The 19,753-nt window shown below is 46.8% G+C and overlaps 1 protein-coding gene across 3 annotated transcripts in view; it reads left to right on the top strand.

The window, feature by feature from the left end:
• LDLRAD3 (low density lipoprotein receptor class A domain containing 3) overlaps nt 1-6,747 on the top strand; it is a 211,228-nt gene extending 204,481 nt beyond the window's left edge. For all 3 annotated transcript variants that reach the window (XM_010831860.1, XM_010831861.1, XM_010831862.1), the window contains exons 5-6: nt 1,755-2,100; nt 3,833-6,747. In XM_010831860.1, the coding sequence (XP_010830162.1) occupies nt 1,755-2,100; nt 3,833-4,070 (584 nt within the window). In that variant the 3' untranslated portion in view covers nt 4,071-6,747. The remainder of the gene's footprint in view (nt 1-1,754; nt 2,101-3,832) is intronic.
• The last annotated feature ends 13,006 nt before the right edge of the window (nt 6,748-19,753 follow it).

A 19,753-nucleotide genomic window follows, 5' to 3' on the forward strand; every position in this document is an offset into this window, starting at 1 on the left:
GAGGACCCACTCCGACCTCCTCGCGGCTGCAGAGGGTGACCGGGCACGGGGTGTGGTCTCAGACTTGCTCACTTGGGCTGCATCTAGATGATTCTTGCAGCTGGGCCACAGCTGGGGGGTAGTTGTGGATCTTCCAGCTTTCCACAAGGAAGGACTGCTCTGGTTTCCTGGGCCCGCCTGGACCTGGCCACCCTTGCCAGCTGTGTCCTGCTGGTGGGAAACCCTTCCCCTGCGTATGTGAAGTGGGGGCTGTTGCTCCAAGTGGAGAGGAGTGGACTGGCATCCTGCAGGGGGAGGGGGGCGGGTTTCAGGCTTTCATCCAAAAGCCCTGAGCAAATGCCTGCTGCTTGCCTAGCGGGCCTTGTTAGGGGGCTGCGGGCAAAGTGTTAGGGGCGAGGCTCTGAAGTCAGACCACTGGGGCTCAAATCAGGCACAGCCCGTCACCTCCTGACCCTGTGACCCTGGTCAGGGGACCCAACCTCTCTAGTAAGAAGCAGTTACAACACCTACTTCCCGGAGTTGCTGTGAGTCCCATAGATATGATGAAGTACGTATATGTGTGCCTGGAACACCCACAGTGTGGCCGCTGTTTTTCTAAGTGTTTGATAATGAGTCACTCATTTCCCACTGGGAACAGCCCAGTGCGGTGGGGCCTAATACCATCCCCATTTCACAGATGAGCAAGTTACAGCACAGAGAGGTTGGCCACTTTCCAAAGGGCACACAGCCAGTCAGTTGAATTGCTAGGGGTTGAATGGCTCCAGAGTCCATGATTTTAGCCTGTGCAATGCTGGCTTTTCATCTTGAAAGCTTGGCAAAGGGCCAGGCATGAAATAAGTACTTCACCAACATAAGGAACCCCCAGACATACTGGTGTGCCTCATACATATAAACTTCCAGAGAAAAACTGTTTTCTGTCATAGTAATTATCACTCCTGTTCCCTGGATATTATAGTCTCCTGGGCTGATTTTTTTTTAATGACTTTATTGAGGTATAATTTACATTCTATATGGCTTCCCAGGCAGCACTAGTGGTAAATAAAGAATCCACCTGCCTATGCAGGAGACATAAGAGATGCGGGTTCCATCCCTGTGTTGAGAAGATCCCCTGGAGGAGGAAATGGCAACCCACTCCAGTATTTTGCTTGGGAAATCCCACGGACAGAGCCTGGCAGGCTACAGTCCATGGGGTCACAAAGAGTCGGACACGACTGAAACAACTTAGAATGTATTACATAATATAAAATTTGCCCATTTTAACTGTACAATTCAATGAGTTTTAGTAAATGTATCAATTAGTGCGGCCATCACCACATCCAGTTTTACAGCAGTCCCATCTCCCCAGCAAGATCCCCAATGCCCATCACCAGTGAGTCCCCATGCCCCAGGCAACCATTCATCAGCTTTTTGTCCCTATGAATTTGCTTTTCCTGAACATTTCATATAAATGGAATCATACGATATGTGGTCTCTTGTGTCTAGCTTATTTGGCTTAGCATAATGTTTTGAGGTCTCATCTGTATCATAGCATGCATCAGTAGTCTTTATGGCCTGATAATATTCCATGGTATGGACAGTCCACGTTTTGTTTATCTATCCACCAGTCGGTGGACACTGGGGTGGTTTCCACTTTTCGGCTACTGCAAATGGTGCTGCTGGAACATCGCACGCCCTTCCTGGGGCTGACTTCAGGGCACGTGAGTGAAGCAACCTGGTAACCTCTCTCCTTTTCTCTCCCCTCTGGGGTTTCCCAGAACCGGGCAGCGGGCAGGTGTTTGTGACCTCGGAGAACCAGCTCGTGTACTACCCCAGCATCACCTATGCCATCATCGGCAGCTCCGTCATCTTCGTGCTGGTGGTGGCCCTGCTGGCGCTGGTCCTGCACCACCAGCGGAAGCGCAACAACCTCATGACGCTGCCGGTGCACCGGCTGCAGCACCCCGTGCTGCTCTCCCGCCTGGTGGTCCTGGACCACCCCCACCGCTGCAACGTCACCTACAACGTCAACAACGGCATCCAGTACGTGGCCAGCCAGGCCGAGCAGAACGCGTCGGAAGTGGGCTCCCCGCCCTCCTACTCAGAGGCCCTGCTGGATCAAAGGTGTGTGCTGGATGGGAGACCCTGCGGCGGTCAGGGAGGGACGTCGTCCCACTTAGGGGCAGAGTCTGTGCACACGCCCGGGATCCTGGTCTTGCCAGGAGCCTGCATGCAGCTGCGAAGGCACCGCAGCGTCTGACTTGTACTGAGTCTTTGCAAAACAGTTCACAGGTATCATCTCACTTAATCCTCATAGCAACTCACCAAGCAAGGTTATATTTGCCTCAGTTTTGCAGGTGAGAAAACCGAGTTTTTCAGTTACTCATCTGAGGACAAACAGCTAGGATCCTAGCCAGTTCAGATCCCTCCTGCTCCCTGGTAATGCCACATGGACACATGTGTCCAGCTCTGGGGACTCACCTGCTACCACAGAACAGTGCCCGTGTTGGAGGTTTGATTTCTAATTGAATGAATGAATGAATGAGTGGGTGAATAAATAAGTTCTTTAACATTGCATGACATCATCTATAAGATAAAGGAGATGAACTAGAACATTCTCAAGCTTAGAACCCTCATTGCAGATGGAGCTGTACAAGAAACCCCAACACACAAAATCAAATGCAGAATTCTGTAGTTGGAGCAGGTAGTGGACCTCAGTCCTGCATACTCAGCCTTCTTCTGTCCTTTGGTGACCTCCAGCGTATCCCAGAGACCCCACTTTGAAGTCCCAGAACCAGAGCTACCTGAGCCGCCTGTTCTCAGCATCCTCTACCCTGCAGGATCCCTCTTCTATAAGCCTGGGACTCACTGGTGAGGCATTTTGCAGGCAGTGTTCCTGGACTACCTGGGCTCTTCCTTGAGCCCGTCCAGTGACAGCTCTTGTATTAATCTTCATTTTTCCTCCTCATAAAAGATAAACAAAGCTCCAGGGCCTGGTGCTTAAGGACATCTTTGCAAATAAGCACTGAGAACACAGAACCTCACTCATTTGGACCATCAGATGTAGAGCAAGCTTAAAATTGCTGCATCTGGAAACAGAACTCCTGGGTTCAAATCCTAGCACTGCTGCTTACTAGCTCTTTGTGATCCCATGCAAGCTGTCTAATGCCCCTTTGCCTCAGTTTCCTCCCCAGTACAATGGGCATACAAGTAATGGCTCCCTCTAGCATTCTTCTGAATGCTAAATAAAATAAAATAAAGGATATAAGGTGGGTGGCACAATGCCTGACTCACAATAAGCCTTCTGTAAATGAGAACTGGAAAATAAAATGCCTTTGAAGTTATCTCAATGCAAGTAAGGTATCATTATTATGCCCTTTTACAGATAGGGATGCTATCTGTAGAGGGTTTGAGAGGAGGTCCTCTCACTTACCCAAGTCCAGAAAACCAGGAAGAGTTGGCTTTCAGTAAGGACCCCCAATTCTGTGGATCGTTAAGGTCTCCATGAAAACCTCAGGCCAGCTGCATCCCTGCTGAAGCACCCAGGATGAGCTGGGGGCTTCTTAGAATTCCCCCTCCCAAAGGTTATGTCTTTGGCATTGTCCAGTTGGCACAAGCCAGCCAGAGCACACTGACCTTTGATCCCTTCCCTTCATCTTATTGCTCATCACTGGTTTGCCTAGTACTAGGATTGCCTTTCTCCTCAGAGGGAAAAGTCTTGATCCTGACATCATCATCCACTCAAAAACAGACAGAAGTCAGCATTGCCTGCCATGCCTGGGTTCCTAATGTGTTCTCTTCTCTCTCCCTTCCCCCCAACCCTGCTCCTCACCCGACCCTGCTCTCTTCATCGCAGACCCGCCTGGTACGACCTTCCTCCGCCACCCTACTCTTCAGACACTGAGTCTCTGAACCAAGCCGACCTGCCCCCTTACCGCTCCCGGTCGGGCAGTGCTGACAGCGCCAGCTCCCAGGCAGCCAGCAGCCTCCTGAGCGTGGACGACACCAGCCACAGCCCGGGGCAGCCTGGCCCGCAGGAGGGCACCGCTGAGCCCAGGGACTCCGCGCCCAGCCAGGGCACTGAAGACGTATAAACTCCGGCTCTTCCAAAGTCTCTATGGGTTCATCTGCTCTGACCTTGACTGTCCTAACAACTTGCGCTTACAGGAGGCTCCTCGGGGTCCCTCAAGGAGTGATTTGGAGTGTCAGCTGTCTCTCCAGTCACCTCCTTGCCCAGGTTTCAGGAATGTTCTTTGGAGGGCGACCTGCCTTATTCTGCCTCTCAGTTTCCTGTTGTATGGTACATCTTTTCTGGGCACTTACTTACTCTTCCCTCGAGGCCGAGGATCACAGCCTCGCTCTCCACGTCATTCTTCTGTTACTGTTGGAATCTTGCTGAGGCGGTGGCGTAAGTTTGTAGGTGGCGGGCGAATGTGGTACTTAGGTACTGAGAAAGCAGTGTTTGTGTCATATGGGATGTTCAGAGAGGCAGAGGAGACTGGACCAAATTCTGTGTGGGCTGTCACTTAGAGCTCCCTCTGGGGATTCGGGTTGGGTGATCCTCCCAGGAGGCCGTCACTGGAGGTTGCATTAGGCTGCACGTTGCTCTTGGGTCAGCAGAGGCTGGGGCCAAGAAAACTGCTGCTGTGAGTAGCGCCCTTCAGAAGTCAGCAGTGTCGTTTGGTTTTCTCAAGGACTCTGAAACCATCAATTCTGGAGAGATTCTGGATTTAACAATTTGCCCAAGAGTCCGCATTTTGAGAGCTTTTTCCAGCATCATATACCATCAGCCTCATCCCAGAATAAGCAGGGAGCCCCCACCACGAGTTTATCCAAGTTCTCAGCTCCTAAAATACAGGCTGCCAAGAACCCGGGTCTGCTTTGGTCCACAGTCCTTTCCCTGGTTTCTGATTGTCACCCTCCCAGCTGTGACTTGCCTTAGCCAAGGGATGAGGACTAAACCTGAGTTGGCCAGAAATCTGATCTGGTCCTTCTGTCCCCGTAAACCACGTCCAGCCTGCCTTGCCCATTCATGCAGCTTCAACCCTCATCTCCCAAGTGCCCCCAGACACTCAGAAGTCATTCTACCTGTGCAGTTGGGCTTGAGGACACTGTGGGTTTCTAACTCACATGAAAACCTAATTCAGTACCTGCCACAAGAGCTCCCCATTCCTGGGCTGCACTCACCCCCCACTTCCCGAGGCCTAGCCAGATACCAGCACCAAGATTTAGGATTAGGGTCAGAGCAAGAATCAGACCTCTCCAGACATCCCATAGTTTCTTCTCTGAGAGACGTGGATCACAGACAGTTTGGAGTCAAGATTTGCCATTCGGACTTTTTGTTTTTATAATCTCTTAGAAATGCATTTGAAACAGTGTGTTTGTTTTTTCCCTTCTAGTTAAGGGACTATTTATATGTGTATAGGAGAGCTGTCTTTTGTTTTTCCATTTCACGAGGTCCAAGCAAAGATGCAAAAGATCGCGCCTTTGTCCCACTGAGCTCTAATTACCAGTCCCCCCGCCCCCAGACTGCCCTGTGTGCCAGGCGTCTGTGCGTTGTTGCACTTTGAGTTTTTATTTATCGAGTTCGTGAAGGATACAGAAAGACCAATGCCTTTCTCCCTCAGTTCATGGTCTCTGTGTTCAGGCTCACTGTCCTCTTTCTCCGTGCCCAGCCAGCCACAACGCCCACCCCCTCAGGAAGTCACGGGTAGAAATGTAGATGTTATTTGTCAAGAAACCACACTGACGAATGTGGGGAACAAAACTGGAACCAGGCAGAGCCACTCGGGGCAGCTGTCATGCAGACCAGCTTCCCACATGCTCAGTAACTTCTTTGATGCTAATTCAAACAGAGCCTGCAGGAGGGGGGATGAAGTGGCATTCAGTGATCCTGTTCTGTAGACGATTTTTTTTTTAACCAAATTGAAAGTGTGCTACAGGAAAGCTAGCCACTTGGTGATTTTCAAGTTAAGAAAAGAAACCTAGTTGCTTACGTCTTTTCGTTTTTAAAATAACACGCGTTATTTTCTGAGTAGTCCAGTGAAGAGAGAACTTTAGGTGGCAGCCAGAGTGTGTGAGGAACTCTGGCCGAATATTTCCTATCATATGAGTCAGAGTGGCTTCGTTTCTCCCCTTGGTGGGCCCCTGCTTCTTTCTGGTGCTCTGGAAATTGTTTAGAGGAAAGGATTCTAATTTTAATTAATTGTGCAGTGAATTAATTTCACGCACTTTTCAGCTTCCAGGCATCTTAGGAAAGACAAATGGTCTTAGTCGATAAGGAGAGCCATTAATGTTGTTTTTTAAAATAAACACAGGGACATTTTTATTATAGATTTGATGTTTTTAAATGGTGGGTTTTTTAAAAAGATATAAATAGGACACCAAAGCAGCAGAGTTTTGTTTTTTCCCCTACTTAAGATAGCAAATAAGTGGCCAGCATTATTTCTTTAACTCATTCCAACCAGGATATTTTTTAAATACATGGCATAAATCTGTGCCAACCAGAAAATCATCTCTGCTCCCTTTTCTCAAATAAGATCAGCATTTATTTTAGCATTGAAATCGTTCCACTGTGATCAGTCACTTATCACCTGCCCTCAATCCCTTTACTTTGAAATTGACATTTTTTAAAAACACAAGGAAGTGGTTAATAAATAGCATGTGATGTTCAAAGTTGATGTAAACTGGAAAGGTTATGTGTGGTTGCTTTTTTGATTAGGTTTTTTTTAATTTTTATACTTTCAAATAAATTTGCAGTTTCATTCTTTCTGTTGGTGTAAATGATTCTTAACCCCCTTTATCGCTCAGTGGACAGCTGCTTCTGTCGTGCCTTCTGCAATGAGTGTATACCCTAATAAAATGAGAAGAGAAGAGAATATTGATGGGCCCTCAAAATATGATGGGTGTGTAAGGATTCCACAACTGGCATGCTTGGAATTCAGAGCTAAAGTCATGGACACCAGTCCATTATGGAGGGACCTGGGATGTCAGTTCAGAAGATGGACATTAACTGTGCCCAGAGTGACTTCAGTGTCTGAGGGAAAGGGGCACGTGGCTGTGATAGTGAACAGGTTCTGACCACATACTCAGGACATGTGCTGACTCTGGCACAGGTGTGCTGGTGAACAGCTTGGAACCACAGATGGCTCTGAAGGTTCACCAGTGATGGGAGCATCTTTGCGCTCTTATAAGTCTCGTTTTATGCTACAGGGACAGTTGCACAGGAAGTCAGGACACCCATGAGGTCACCCCCACCCCCACCACCACTCATGAACAATAGTAAACTTGGTTTGACCAAAATCAAAATCTGTGGGAGTCGAAACACAGGACCTACAAAATTAAGGTGTAGATCATGTGTCGGTACCCAGAGGTGTTGGCAAGAAGACTAGTAATATCCCAAGCATATTCCAGGTCATGTCCTGCCCCAAGTGGTCTAGGGAGACCTTCCAGAACCATGTGCCCCCAAAAGCTTATCAAGATGTGAGCTCCTTCATCTCTTACAGTATCATTTTTATGGGTACTAAGTTGAGAAAACAGTTGAGAAACACTAATCTAGAGCAGAGATCAGTAAACTTTTTGTGTAAAGAGTCAGATAATACAATACTGGCTTTGCAGCCATGGGGTTTCTGTAGCAACTACAAAAACAGCCATAGACAATACATAAATTCATAGATGTGCCTGTGTTCCAGTAACTACCAAAATGGGCTGGATCTGGCTTTGTCATTTGCCCACCCCTAACTTAATGGCTCATTCCTACATCGTGTTCATGGATCTGAAGCCCATGAAAAGAAAAGAAACAGCACAGTAATGGTTGGCCTCGGATACTGGAACCCTCAAAATGGCACCAACCTCCAAAAAATTAAAAATGGAAGAACATAGGAAGAAGGCAGTTCAAGGACCTGTGAAATTCATTTTAATTGACTCTCTTAGCTCTTTTCCAATGAATAAAGAAATACAGGTTTATGATGAGTAGAGACTTTCCCAGCGAGGCCCTAAAACAGTGAGTTGAATGCCAAGGTCTTGGTTGAAAATCTACTCTCGGTAAGGATTCTCTAAGATAAAGTATCACAACAGTCTGTCTCGTAGAGAAAAGTTCATGGGGATAAATGAGCTGGGAGGTAGTGTTCATCTTCTCAATTTAACTTGCTACCCTCAAGCAAGGCAGTAGATTCAAAGAATGAACAGTACAAGGAAGAAGGAGCTTCAGACGGCTGCAGTGGGGGTATGGCACATGTTCACAGGAGAAGAGATGCATCCAGTGAGAAAATGCCCAGACTCTCTTGACATCCTGTAGTTATAACTAGTGAATGGGAATGTTAATAGAATCCCCGGTTGTAAGTGACAGTTGTAAGTAATCCCACTCACACAAGCTGAATTGTGTTAAATTTTAGAAGATGTATTGGCTAAATGCAATCATATTCAAATGTATGGAAATCGGTTTGGGGCAGGGCTGAATTCTTTTGTTCAACAGCTGTCATTAGGGATCTGTTTTGCCCTCTCTGACTTCTGCTTCCTGCTTTATCCATGTCAAGCCATGACTTCTTGGCTTTATAAAATGTGGTGGAAAATAGAATCCCAGAATATCCAGGTTCACGATCTAAGAAAAAGAGATTCTCCCTGAGCTGAGTCCCTTCACTGTTCACCTGAAACGATCACAGTTAACTATTGTTGATAAGCTATACCCCAATACAAAATAAAAAGTTCTAAAGAAAAGCAAAAGATACTCTCTGAGAACTAAAGGAAATTGCCTTCAGTGAACTTCCTAGCACCACAGATCCTGTCTGGAGAGGATGATATCCCCAGTTCAGAGATGAGGAACTGATACCGCGTTCAAGCAGGAAACGAGTTTTCAGGATATTATAGAAAGAGAAGAAGGGGTTAGTTTCCTTGTAAGTGACAAACTATTTAAATAACTCATCTCTCTAGTTGGAATCAGTTGCCAGAAAGTGATGGAATGTGAGTATCTTGACCTAGTTGCTATCTTGACTTAGATCTAATAAGTGCCTCTTCGTGAAAATGATGTTTATCTTTTCCCGGTGTTTCAGCTGGGATCAGTCAGAGCCACTACAAGTGTTACAGGAATAAGGAATTGAAGATGGAGATAAGGAATTATACTGACCCTGAAAGAGCTGGCAGAGCAATGCCTAGAAGGCTGCAGCTGGAGGATCCCAGACATAATTACCAATGATACCAGCCTAAGCCTGGGACAGATGGACAACCAGGAGCTTGCAAAGGTGAACAGGAAGGCTATAATAAGTCCAAGATGGTACTTCAGTGACTTAGCTCATGGAGAGGACTTGAATCACATGGCCACTCACCCTAGTCCAGAGTAATGACTTAATACACTTCTGCCTGCAAGTCTCACGTGAGCCCCTTTCATTGACACACTTGCCCCCTAGAACCACGGAGGAAAGGGGATTCCAGGAAGCATGATTTCCAGCCTGAGATGAGAGTGAAGACAACAGGCATTCATCCCCCCTAGGAACCATGATCTTGATCCAAGCAGTAATTTTCAGAACAGATACTCTCTCCTCCCAGTGAGAGGGTTCTTGTTATGTATTATAGCAAATTGGACTCAACAAATATTGAACATTAATTTCTTTGTATTTAATAAGAAAGGGGAATTTCATTTTTGACCTTTAATTTTTTTTCTAGGCGTATCTAATAATAATTAGAATTCACAGTTTTCAAACTAGAACGATTCTATTACTTAGTTTAGTCTCCGACAAGATGTTTAGACAACTTGTGTTGGGAAATGGAAAAGCATGGTGTTGGAGAGACTTTTATTAATGATCTGTGTTGACTTCCTAGTGTCCACTGAGGGTCCCTGGGAGACTCATAAAGGGCCAGGTGTGGGTGATGGGTGAGCAACTTCATCAAGATGGGAGTAAGATGCTCGTCTCCTGCCCTGAGAGAAACCACCAGCGTGTTGACCACAGGTTTGGCCATCAAACCAAATGAGTTATTAGAAGTGAAAATGGAGAAGCTTCCCGGCCCCTCTCCAGAACGATTTCCCTCTCCCCTGCTTCCTGACACCTTCTCACAGGAGCAAATTTACTAGGCAAGAGTCAAACCAAGTGAATGTATCAATTATTTTTCAGTAGCTAAATCACATCCAACTCTTTGCAACCCCATGGACTGCAGCACGCCAGGCTCCCCTGTCCTTCACTATCTCTCAGGGTTTGCTCAAATTGGGCCACGTCAACCAGAGAACAGGTTGCTCCAGGTGGAAACAGGCATTTCAGAGATTCCAGAAGAAGGAGTTGGCCTTGAGAAAAGGCTGAAAACCCGTTCTGCATCCTCCCCTTTTCCTTCCATTCACTTCTGTCTCTTCGCCTATCTGTCTCCATCCTGCCCACTCTGTCTCACTCTCTCACTCTGCATTCCCTGGCTCATGAGTTTCAGAGGCAGAGCTCTTCCTGCCCCTTGGACAGGCAGGGTGACTGAGTTCCCTTGGAGTTTAATCTTCAGTCCCAACTCTGTCCCAGAAGATCTGAAAATTTAGTGTGGGAAGTCGAATGTACTACGAGACCCTTATTTTGATTTTAGCTCATAGCTATGTTTTCCCTTAGCATTCTTTCCTGGGGGGTGTCTGAGCATCAACTATTAAAACTGACATCTTGATGTTATCTTTGGCCCCGGCCTCTAGTCTCAAACAGAGTTCACAAACCAGCAGCCCAAGGGTGGCATTCAACCCAGAGAGAGATTTCATCCCAGCCTGCAGTCTCTCATTATTTGAATCTGTTGCCAATGATTAAAGTTCGGGAGATTTCACATAAATATCTGGACGTCTGGCTTCTTTTTAAGAGCCAGGAAATGGAGCAGCATGGGGCTTCCCGCCCATGTGTCAAACTTGCCGAAACGAGGAGCAGCTGCCCTGCTGGGATGGAACTTCTATTCCTCAAAGCATCACAGTCTCCCCTTCTCCTCGCTGTCTCCCATCCAGCCCACTCAGCTCGCTGGGTCGCTTGCCTGGCAGAGCAAGGCTGAGGAGCTGGCACCTTACTTCTAATGGTCCCAACAGTTTCTTTCTGGAAGGAGCAAGTACTCAAGACTGACAGTCGCCCACGTTGCCACTGATTAGTCACTTTCTGGGCCTCCAGTGCCTCTTCTCGAAATGAAATCTTAAGTTGTCAGCGTGGATATGTGTCATGCTCGGCACCTTTATTTTTACGATAAATATACACAATGTACAATTTACCATTTCGACCATTTTTAACTGTATAGTTCAGTGGCATTAAGTGCATTCATGTGGTTGTGTAACCATCACCACCATCCATCTCCAGAACTTTTTCATCTTCCCAAACTGAAACTCTGCACCCACTAAAAATAACTCCTCATTCCCCCTCCTCCCAACCCCTGTAACCTCCACTCTACTTTCTGTCTTTGTGTATTGGACTATTCCAAAAACCTCATATGAGTGGAATCGTGGACAAATATGATTTGTCCTATATCTAATTTTATTTCTAATTCTACTTGGCATAATGTTGTCAGGGCTCATCCATGTTGTAGCCTGTGTCAGAATTTCCTTCCTCTTTAAAGCAGAGTGATGCTCCATTGTGGAGGCATACCACACATTTGTCCGTTTAGCAATTGACAGACATCTGAGTTGCTTCTACATTTTTGCTATTGTGAATCGTGTTTCTCTGAACATGGGTATACAGGTATCTCTTTGAGTCCTTCCCTCCATTTTTTGGGGTCTGTACCCCAAAGTGGAGTTGGCTCAGCATCCTTGGCACACTCTTCCTGGGCTTGGGAAATCCCCCTCCTATGAGCCCTGCCCCCAACCCCCCAGGACAGTCAGTAACTCTTTTGGGAACTAGGGCCCAGACACATGAGAAGGTTCAGCCCATAGCACCCTCTCTTGAAGACTTGCATTTGAAAGATTGATGGGAAGAAGGAAGCACAGTGCAAGATTGGTTCTAAGGTGGCAGAAGAAATTGAACTTCAGGCCACAGCAGGGGCAGGCATCTTAAAGGCCACAGGCATTGGTGGGGCCAGCTGTGGTTCCTGGATCTGAAGCATCTGCAACTTAGCATCAGGCATTCTCACTGGGATCTATTTCTCCCCTCATAGCCTCCCACATGACTCTCTGTACTTCTCAGAATTTCTCCAAGCCACTGACAATGAATTCTTTTTCTGCTTAAACCAGCAAGTCTATTGTTGGCAGCAAAGATCCTGACTGATCCAATACTCCATGGAGCTGCAGCATGGAGGCATGAGCACTGGATTTGGAGTCCGTAGACCTTTTGAACTGTGGTGCTGGAGAAGACTCTTGAGAGTCCCTTGGACTGCAAGGAGATCCAATCAGTCAATCCTAAAGGAAATCAGTCCTGAATATTCATTGGAAGAACCAATGCTGAAGCTGAAACTCAAATACTTTGGCCACCTGATGCAAAGAGCCGACTCATTTGAAAAGACCCTGATGCTGGGAAAGATTGAAGGCTGGAGGAGAAGGGGACAACAGAGGACGAGATGGTTGGATGGCATCACCGATGTGATGGACATGAGTTTGAGTAAACTCCAGGAGTTGGTGATGGACAGGGAAGCCTGGCGTGCTGTACTCCATAGGGTCCTAAAGAGTCGGACACAACTGAGCAACTGAACTGAACTGAGACCTGAGATCAAGTATCCGCTCAGCTCCTGATTCTCAATCTGACTTCACACAAGTCAAGATGTCTTCCCAAAGCTCAATTCCTTGCCGGCAAGATTGTTGTAATGGTCTTTAATTCTTCAAGCAGCTGTGAGAAATCCATGCTATATTACAGAGGAAATCCCTTGTGACGGGCAATGGAAACTTCTAATGGGGAGTCACATCCCTGTTACTTCACTGGGGATCCAAACTCCCTTGCTTTTAAATGCTAAGAGATTTGAGAGTCCGCATTATGAAGGCCACTTCAGGGCAAAATCCTGAATGTACTTGCATCTAGGAGTTTGAAGAACTCAAGCAAGTGCACTTTTTGGAAATTTAACAAGTCAGTAAAGGCAGAGAGATGGGGAGCAGAGGTATTTATTAGGCAGCACCTGATGCTTCAAATGGCCTTCCTGGTGGCTCAATCGGTAAAGAGTCTGCCTGCAGCGCGGGGGACCCAGGTTAGATCCCTGTGCTAGGAAGATCCCCTGCAGAAGGAAATGGCACCTCACTCCAGTATTCTTGCCTGGGAAATCCCATGGACCGAGGAGCCATGCGGCCAAATGCAGAGGAGTGAGGCCAATAATGAAGAGGGTGAGGATGTCAGTAATATTTATTGGTTAGCTTTTGTGACAAACAGTTTGCTATCCTTTGCATTGTCTCATGTAATCCTCTGAAACAGGGGTTGGCAAACTTTGACTCTCAGGCCGAGTCAGACCCACCACCTGTTTTGTAAATCAAGTTTAACTGGGACACAGCTATGTCCATTCATTTACTGATTCTACAGCTGTTTTCATTCCAACAACCATAGAGTTGGGGTAGTTGCAACAGATTTCACATGACCTCCAAAGCCTATATATTTGCTATCTGACCCTTTATAGAAAAAGTTCCTGATCTTTGTTCTAAATGAAGCTTGAGAGATGGATACCATTGTTCTATCCACTCTCCAGATTGGAAAACCGAAGGCCACAGATGTAAAGAGATTGTTCTAAGAGCTAAATCTTGAAAGGCCTCAATTTCAGATTTTTGCTCAGCGACCATGCTCCAACCACTTGGTTTTAACCTTCCCATCGTTTTACGACAGTGATGTCCCCTCCTTTTCATTCCCTTTGGCCTTTTGGGGAATTGGCATACAACCCACGGTTACCCCACTGCAACTTCGAATGATGGCATCAGCCCTGGACTGAAATGTCCACTTCCTGCCTCCAGGGTCTCCATCAGAACTAGACATTGCTTCCTGAGGGGTTATTTGTTAACCTGACGCTCTCAAAATTGACCCCTGAAGCCACGGTGCTGTCTGTCTGGTAAATGCTGGAAATCTGTGCCAGTTTGGGAGCTGAATCCAGGGACCCAGGAGAACTAAGGCTTTGCCAGGCAGGGCTGGCTTTGGAGACATTTCCCCGGGAGCACACGTGTCCAGGGCTCCAGCTCTTGTCACTTCAGTGTCCCTGCGCCCCATCCCCCACATTATGGTACCCTGAGTCCCAGAGGAAGTGTTGGCATTTTGCTCTGCTTCTCATCTGAGCCTAAGGCTTACTTGAGACAGATTAGTCTCTGACAGTAAACAGCCACAAACCGTGGAGAGGGGCTCCCAGGGCCGGGCACCCACATACTACCTGCCGCATGGTGAACCGAGATAGGAGGGAGCCAGAGGGCGGCCACTTGAGAGGACATGCAGCTCCAGCCGTGTCGCCTTCCTGGTTCCATAGCTTTCTCACCTCTGTGGTTTTCAATCAACTTTGCCATCTTAATGCTGTTGTCTATGATTCAGAAAACGTTTCAGGACTGGGGAAAACAGGTGGCAGGAGCCAGTCTGCAAGCCCCTGGCAGATGAATCTGCCAGGAAGGAGCTGGCACATTGATATGAAGCCTGAGAGAGTGAGTTTGTGCCTGGGCTCTGCTTTGAAGCCTCGTTCAGGCGAATGAATGCTGATAGAAGGATTCTGATTTGCAAAATGAGATGCCTGCCGCCCTTACTGCCACCCAGAATGGTCTCATTTGTCATTTCAGGATGTGCCAGAGAGATGCTTTGTCACGTCCAGTTCCCAAAGACAGACTAGGCCACACCAGTCCTGGTCTCGGTTTTCCCAGGACTATTTCCATGTGTTAGACCCTTTTCTTTACCTCAGTAAATCCATCTGTAAAATGGGAAAGCAGTGGGACAGCAGCCCAAGGAGAATCCTCATTCCAGAGAGCCTTGGCCCCAGGAGACAAGCTTGGGGTCTGGCAGCACTGGCAGCAGGAATGTTCTGCCTCCAGAGAGAAGGCAGAGGTTTCTGCATAATCTCTCAATAGTCCTCATCTCTTGGATAAATTGCATGCTGGATTTAACTTCGAATCCCTGTTGTTTCCTTCACCTTTGACCTCAACACAGACCCCATGACCTCTTGACCTCTGACAACAGACCTTTGACCTCGGTCTTTTGACTCCATGATCATCAATCTTTGATCTCTGACTTCTCACTCCAGACCCTTTGACTGCCCTCTGATCACTGACTTCTGATCCTGGACCTGTGACCTCCTGCAATTAGGGTGATGAAGCAGGCTGCTGCTGCTCCTCGAAAGAGTAATCTGTCTGAACAAGGAGAAAGGGGACAGGCACTTGGCAGGTGGCTTGTAGACTCTTGCTGGGCATGTTCTCTGCACCTTCCCTGGGGAGAAAGGGCCTGAGGGGAGGAGGGCTGTCTACGGTAACCTCAGCTCCAGGGCCAGGGTGGAGGAAGGGTTTGGAGGAGGACTTTCTTGGTTTGCGTCCGTGGCTCATGGCCCACTACAATCCCTGCTAATGTGGGACAGATGATTTAGCGCCTTCTTGCATCTCAGAATCCCACCTCCCCCACCGTCCCTGGGTGGAAGGAAGCGAGCCACTATTGACCACATGCTGTGCTTTCACTTAGGCCACATGCTCTCAAGCAGTAGCCCATTTGAGCCACTAATCAGCTTCATGAGATCGGCACACTCATGTTGGCCAGTGCTGGGATGCAGGGAGCCCACTAGAGCCCTGTGGTTGCATGGATGACGGTGACCAATGATAGTGCTGGTGGTGGTGAAAGCCATAGTTGTATGACTTAAATTCTATTATTACTATTCCCATGATACAGACACGGAGACTGGGGCTTGGAAACATTGCACGGCCTCTCAAAGTGATGCCACTACTAAGAGCCGAAGATTTTTGATCACCGTGCCATACCACTCCTGGAATTCACATTCTAGGACCATAAGACGAAAGGAAGCAAATCTCTAAGAACTACAAAAGCCACAGGATGAATGTTCCGAGATTAATGATCCAAGTGATTCTGCCAGTATCCGAAATCCATTGCACATACAGCAACAGTGGAGTCAAAACGTGACCTGGAGAGGCAGCAGGCACACCACACACACTTAGCTTTATCCCACAGCTCGTTAATCACCCTCAATTCAAAAGCATTTATCATGATTAGATCCAGCCCAGTGTCTGTGGTAATGGATTTTTTTTTTTTTTGTAAGTAATTCCAATAGAAAACCGTATCTTCCCTGAAAGATTCTACAGGTCAAGATCTGGAGGTCAGGATTATTCATTCATTGAACAAATATTTGTTGTATACCTACTGTGTGCCAGAGGACTTCCCCAGGGGTTCAGTGGTAAAGAATCTGCCTGCAATGCAGGAGCTGCAGGAGACACGGGTTCCATCCCTGGGTGGGGAAGATCCCCTAGAGGAGGGCACGGCAACCCACTCCAGTATGCTTGCCTGGAGAATCCCATGGACAGAGGAGCCTGGTGGGGTACAGTCCATGGGGTCGCAATGAGTCAGACATGACTGAAGCAACCTAGCATGCATGCACTGTGTTCCAGACACTTCTAGACGCTGGAAATCCAGGAAGGGTCAAAATGAGTAAAAATCTCTGTCCCTCTGGAGTGTATCTCTCTCCTCGAGGTAAGAGATACTCAATAAACAAAATAGGAGATATAAATACCGTTACATGGTGGTCCCACATTCCTAGGAAAGGACTGATTATTCTATAGTCATGGGTTCAAGTATCCACCAGAACTAGTTTTCAACCTGTCTAATCCATCAATGATAATTCCATACTTGATGAATCGATGAATGACAACTCACTTCAGTGAACACAACTCTGAAAGCCAGGCTATCAGTGACAGTCACCATGGTGTGGAAGCCAGCCAACTGCTGGTGGACTGCCTTCTGTGAACACACTTCTAAGGCTGACATCAACCCATCCCGCCTCTAAAACCAACCCAACCCCAAATACACTCTTCCCAACCATCTATAAAAGCCCAACAGTTTGCTTTGCTTAGAGAAATTTGCATGATCAATATGGCTCTTCCTTTACTTAAGAAATATTTTCAGGACTTCCCTGGTGGCCTAGTGGTTAAGAATCTGCCTGCAAATGCAGGGGACACGGGTTCTATCCCTGGTTTGGGAGGATCCCACATGCCATGAAGCAACTAAGCCCTTGTGCTGTAACTACTGAGCCTGAGCCCATGAACCTCAACAAGAGAAGCGCCTACAATGAGGACCCCACATGCCACAACTAAAGAAAACCTGTGCACACCAACGAAGACCCAGCACAGCCAAAAATAAAAAAATAAATAAAAAATATTTTCCGATTTTGAGCAGTGGTCTTCTCCTTTGATAAGTCTGGAGGTTCCAATGAAATTATTTGAAAGCCCTCAATCCAACAGACAGAGAAGGTGATGGCACCCACCCCAGTACTCTTGCCTCGAAAATCCCATGGACGGAGGAGCCTGGTAGGCTGCACTCCTTGGGGTCGCGAAGAGTTGAGCACGACTGAGCAACTTCACTTTCACTTTTCCCTTTCATGCAATGGAGAAGGAAATGGCAACCCACTCCAGTGTTCTTGCCTGGAGAATCCCAGGGACGGGGGAGCCTGGTGGGCTGCTGTCTATGGGGTCGCACAGAGTGGGACACGACTGAAGCGCCTTAGCAGCAGCAATCCAACAGAGGCACGCACCCGGTCCTTTGTGCCCAAGGGTAGTTACTCTATAGATTCCCCTGATACATTCCATTAATGTCTTTGCTGAATTTATTAATGTCTTTGCTGAATTTACAAATAATGGGATTTGTAACCAAATGGTTCTTTGAACAAGAAAAGTAGGTCTCAGTCATGACGTAATGAGAACTATTTGCAGCTGTACCATTTGGTAAATATTTTTGCCGTTAATCTGCCTATTCTTTTCCTGCTTCCTTTGCTTTTGATTCTGTTTGACTGTTTCTGAGGAGGCAGCCATGAACCTGGTGCCAGAATTGGGCTGCCCATGTGGCGCTAGTGATGTAAGGGATGTAAGAGATGCAGGTTCGATCCCTGGGTCGGGAAGATCCCCTGGAGGAGGCCATGGCAACCCACTCCAGCATTCTTACATGGAAAATCCCAGGGACAGAGGAACCTGGCAGGCCACAGTCCACGGGGTCGCAGAGTCGGACATGACTGAAGCAACTTAGCATGACTATTTGTAAAGTCTTGTCGTGTGTGTCTCTGTTTTGACTTGGATTGACTTGCGTCTGTTGAATACATAGAGAAGGCTCCATGGGGAGCATTGGAGGCATAGGCTCCAATTCAATTCACACCAGTCCTGAGGACTACAAGCTGGAGGTTCGGAGACCAGCAAACAATTCATGCAAAAGTGGTGCATTAAATTCTGCTCTGGGTCCCCTTCAAAATTTTATGAGGATACTCCCTGTCTTATCAATTTGTAAAAGAAGGTCACTTTGCTCAATCTATTCTAAGGTCAATAATTGTTGGACTAATGATTATCTGGCTCCTTCCTAACATGTTCTTGGTTGAGGAATCTGAAAAAAATATTCATAAACACACATACTTTTTGACCAACCGTATTGGTTGGTCTCTTTGTCATGGGTTTGGCTATATCAAAGCCTCAACATCCTCCTGGCAGAATTCCTGTTCCTCATATGAATTTGCATTTAATTAGGTAAATGGCAAAACATTTTTCTTCTTGGTGTATTAGTTTGTGAGGACTGCCATAACAAAGTATCACAGACTAGGCTGTTTAAAATACAGAAATTTATTTTCCCACAACTCTGGAAGCTTGAAGTTCAAGATCAAGGTGTCAGCAAGTTTGGTTTCTTCTAAGGCCTCTCTCCTTGGCCTGTAGTGAGCTGTTGTCTCTCTGGGTCTTCACATGGCCTTCCCACTGTGTCTGTGTTCTAACCTCTTCTTCTTAGAAAAGTAGTCATACCAGAGAAAGGCCCAGCCTAATAATCTCATTTAAACTTAATCACCTCTTTAAAAACCCTGTCTCTGAATACAATCACACTTTGAGGTACTGGGAGCTAAGACTACAGCTGATGATTTTTATGGAAACACAATCCAGCCCATAAAACTTGGGATAATTGACTGTTGGGAGCCGCGTTAAGCATTACTGACAAAATGGAGGCACGGTCCCCAGCCCCCTCTCCTCAGGCACGGATCCCAGGATGAAGGAGTTAGGCCTTGTAATTCTGACTTGTCTTTTCCTCTCCTCGGCTGAGTTGACTGAAAAGGAATATTAAGGTGCTTATTGTTCTTGAGAGGAGCATGAGAAGGCACAAAGCCTTCCGCAACATTGCTCAGAAAATAATTCATAAAGTTAATCATTGACATTTGTTCAAGGACTTTTACAAGAGAGTGTTCCAGGATGAGCACATAGGCCGTAGCTTGAGGCCATGGGAGGGATTGATATCTGAAGCCTATTTGTGAGGAGAATGTTTATGGCTTAGAGTCATATGAATTTAGGGCTTAGAAATAATTAAAATAGTTAGAAGTTAAAGATTTAAGGAATGTTGTAAAGTTAGCATATTTTACTATAGCTTATAGAAGTTAGGAGTTTTTTAGAGACACTATAGCTAGAAGCCTTTTTAAGAGATAGTGAGCTCAGGATGTTAGGGGCAAACAGGATTTAGGAAGATAAGTAGTAAACTGAGCAATGTAGCATGAGTTACAATGTAATCACAAGTTAACTATAGGACACATTAGTTCAGTTCAGTTCAGTCGCTCAGTCGTGTCCAACTCTTTGGGACCCCATGAATCGCAGCATGCCAGGCCTCCCTGTCCATCACCAACTCCCGGAGTTCACTCAGACTCATGTCCATCGAGTCAGTGATGACATCCAGCCATCTCATCCTCTTGC

The sequence above is a fragment of the Bison bison genome, unplaced genomic scaffold, assembly GCF_000754665.1.
Source record: "Bison bison bison isolate TAMUID 2011002044 unplaced genomic scaffold, Bison_UMD1.0 scf7180017864531, whole genome shotgun sequence".
Lineage (NCBI taxonomy): Eukaryota > Metazoa > Chordata > Mammalia > Artiodactyla > Bovidae > Bison > Bison bison.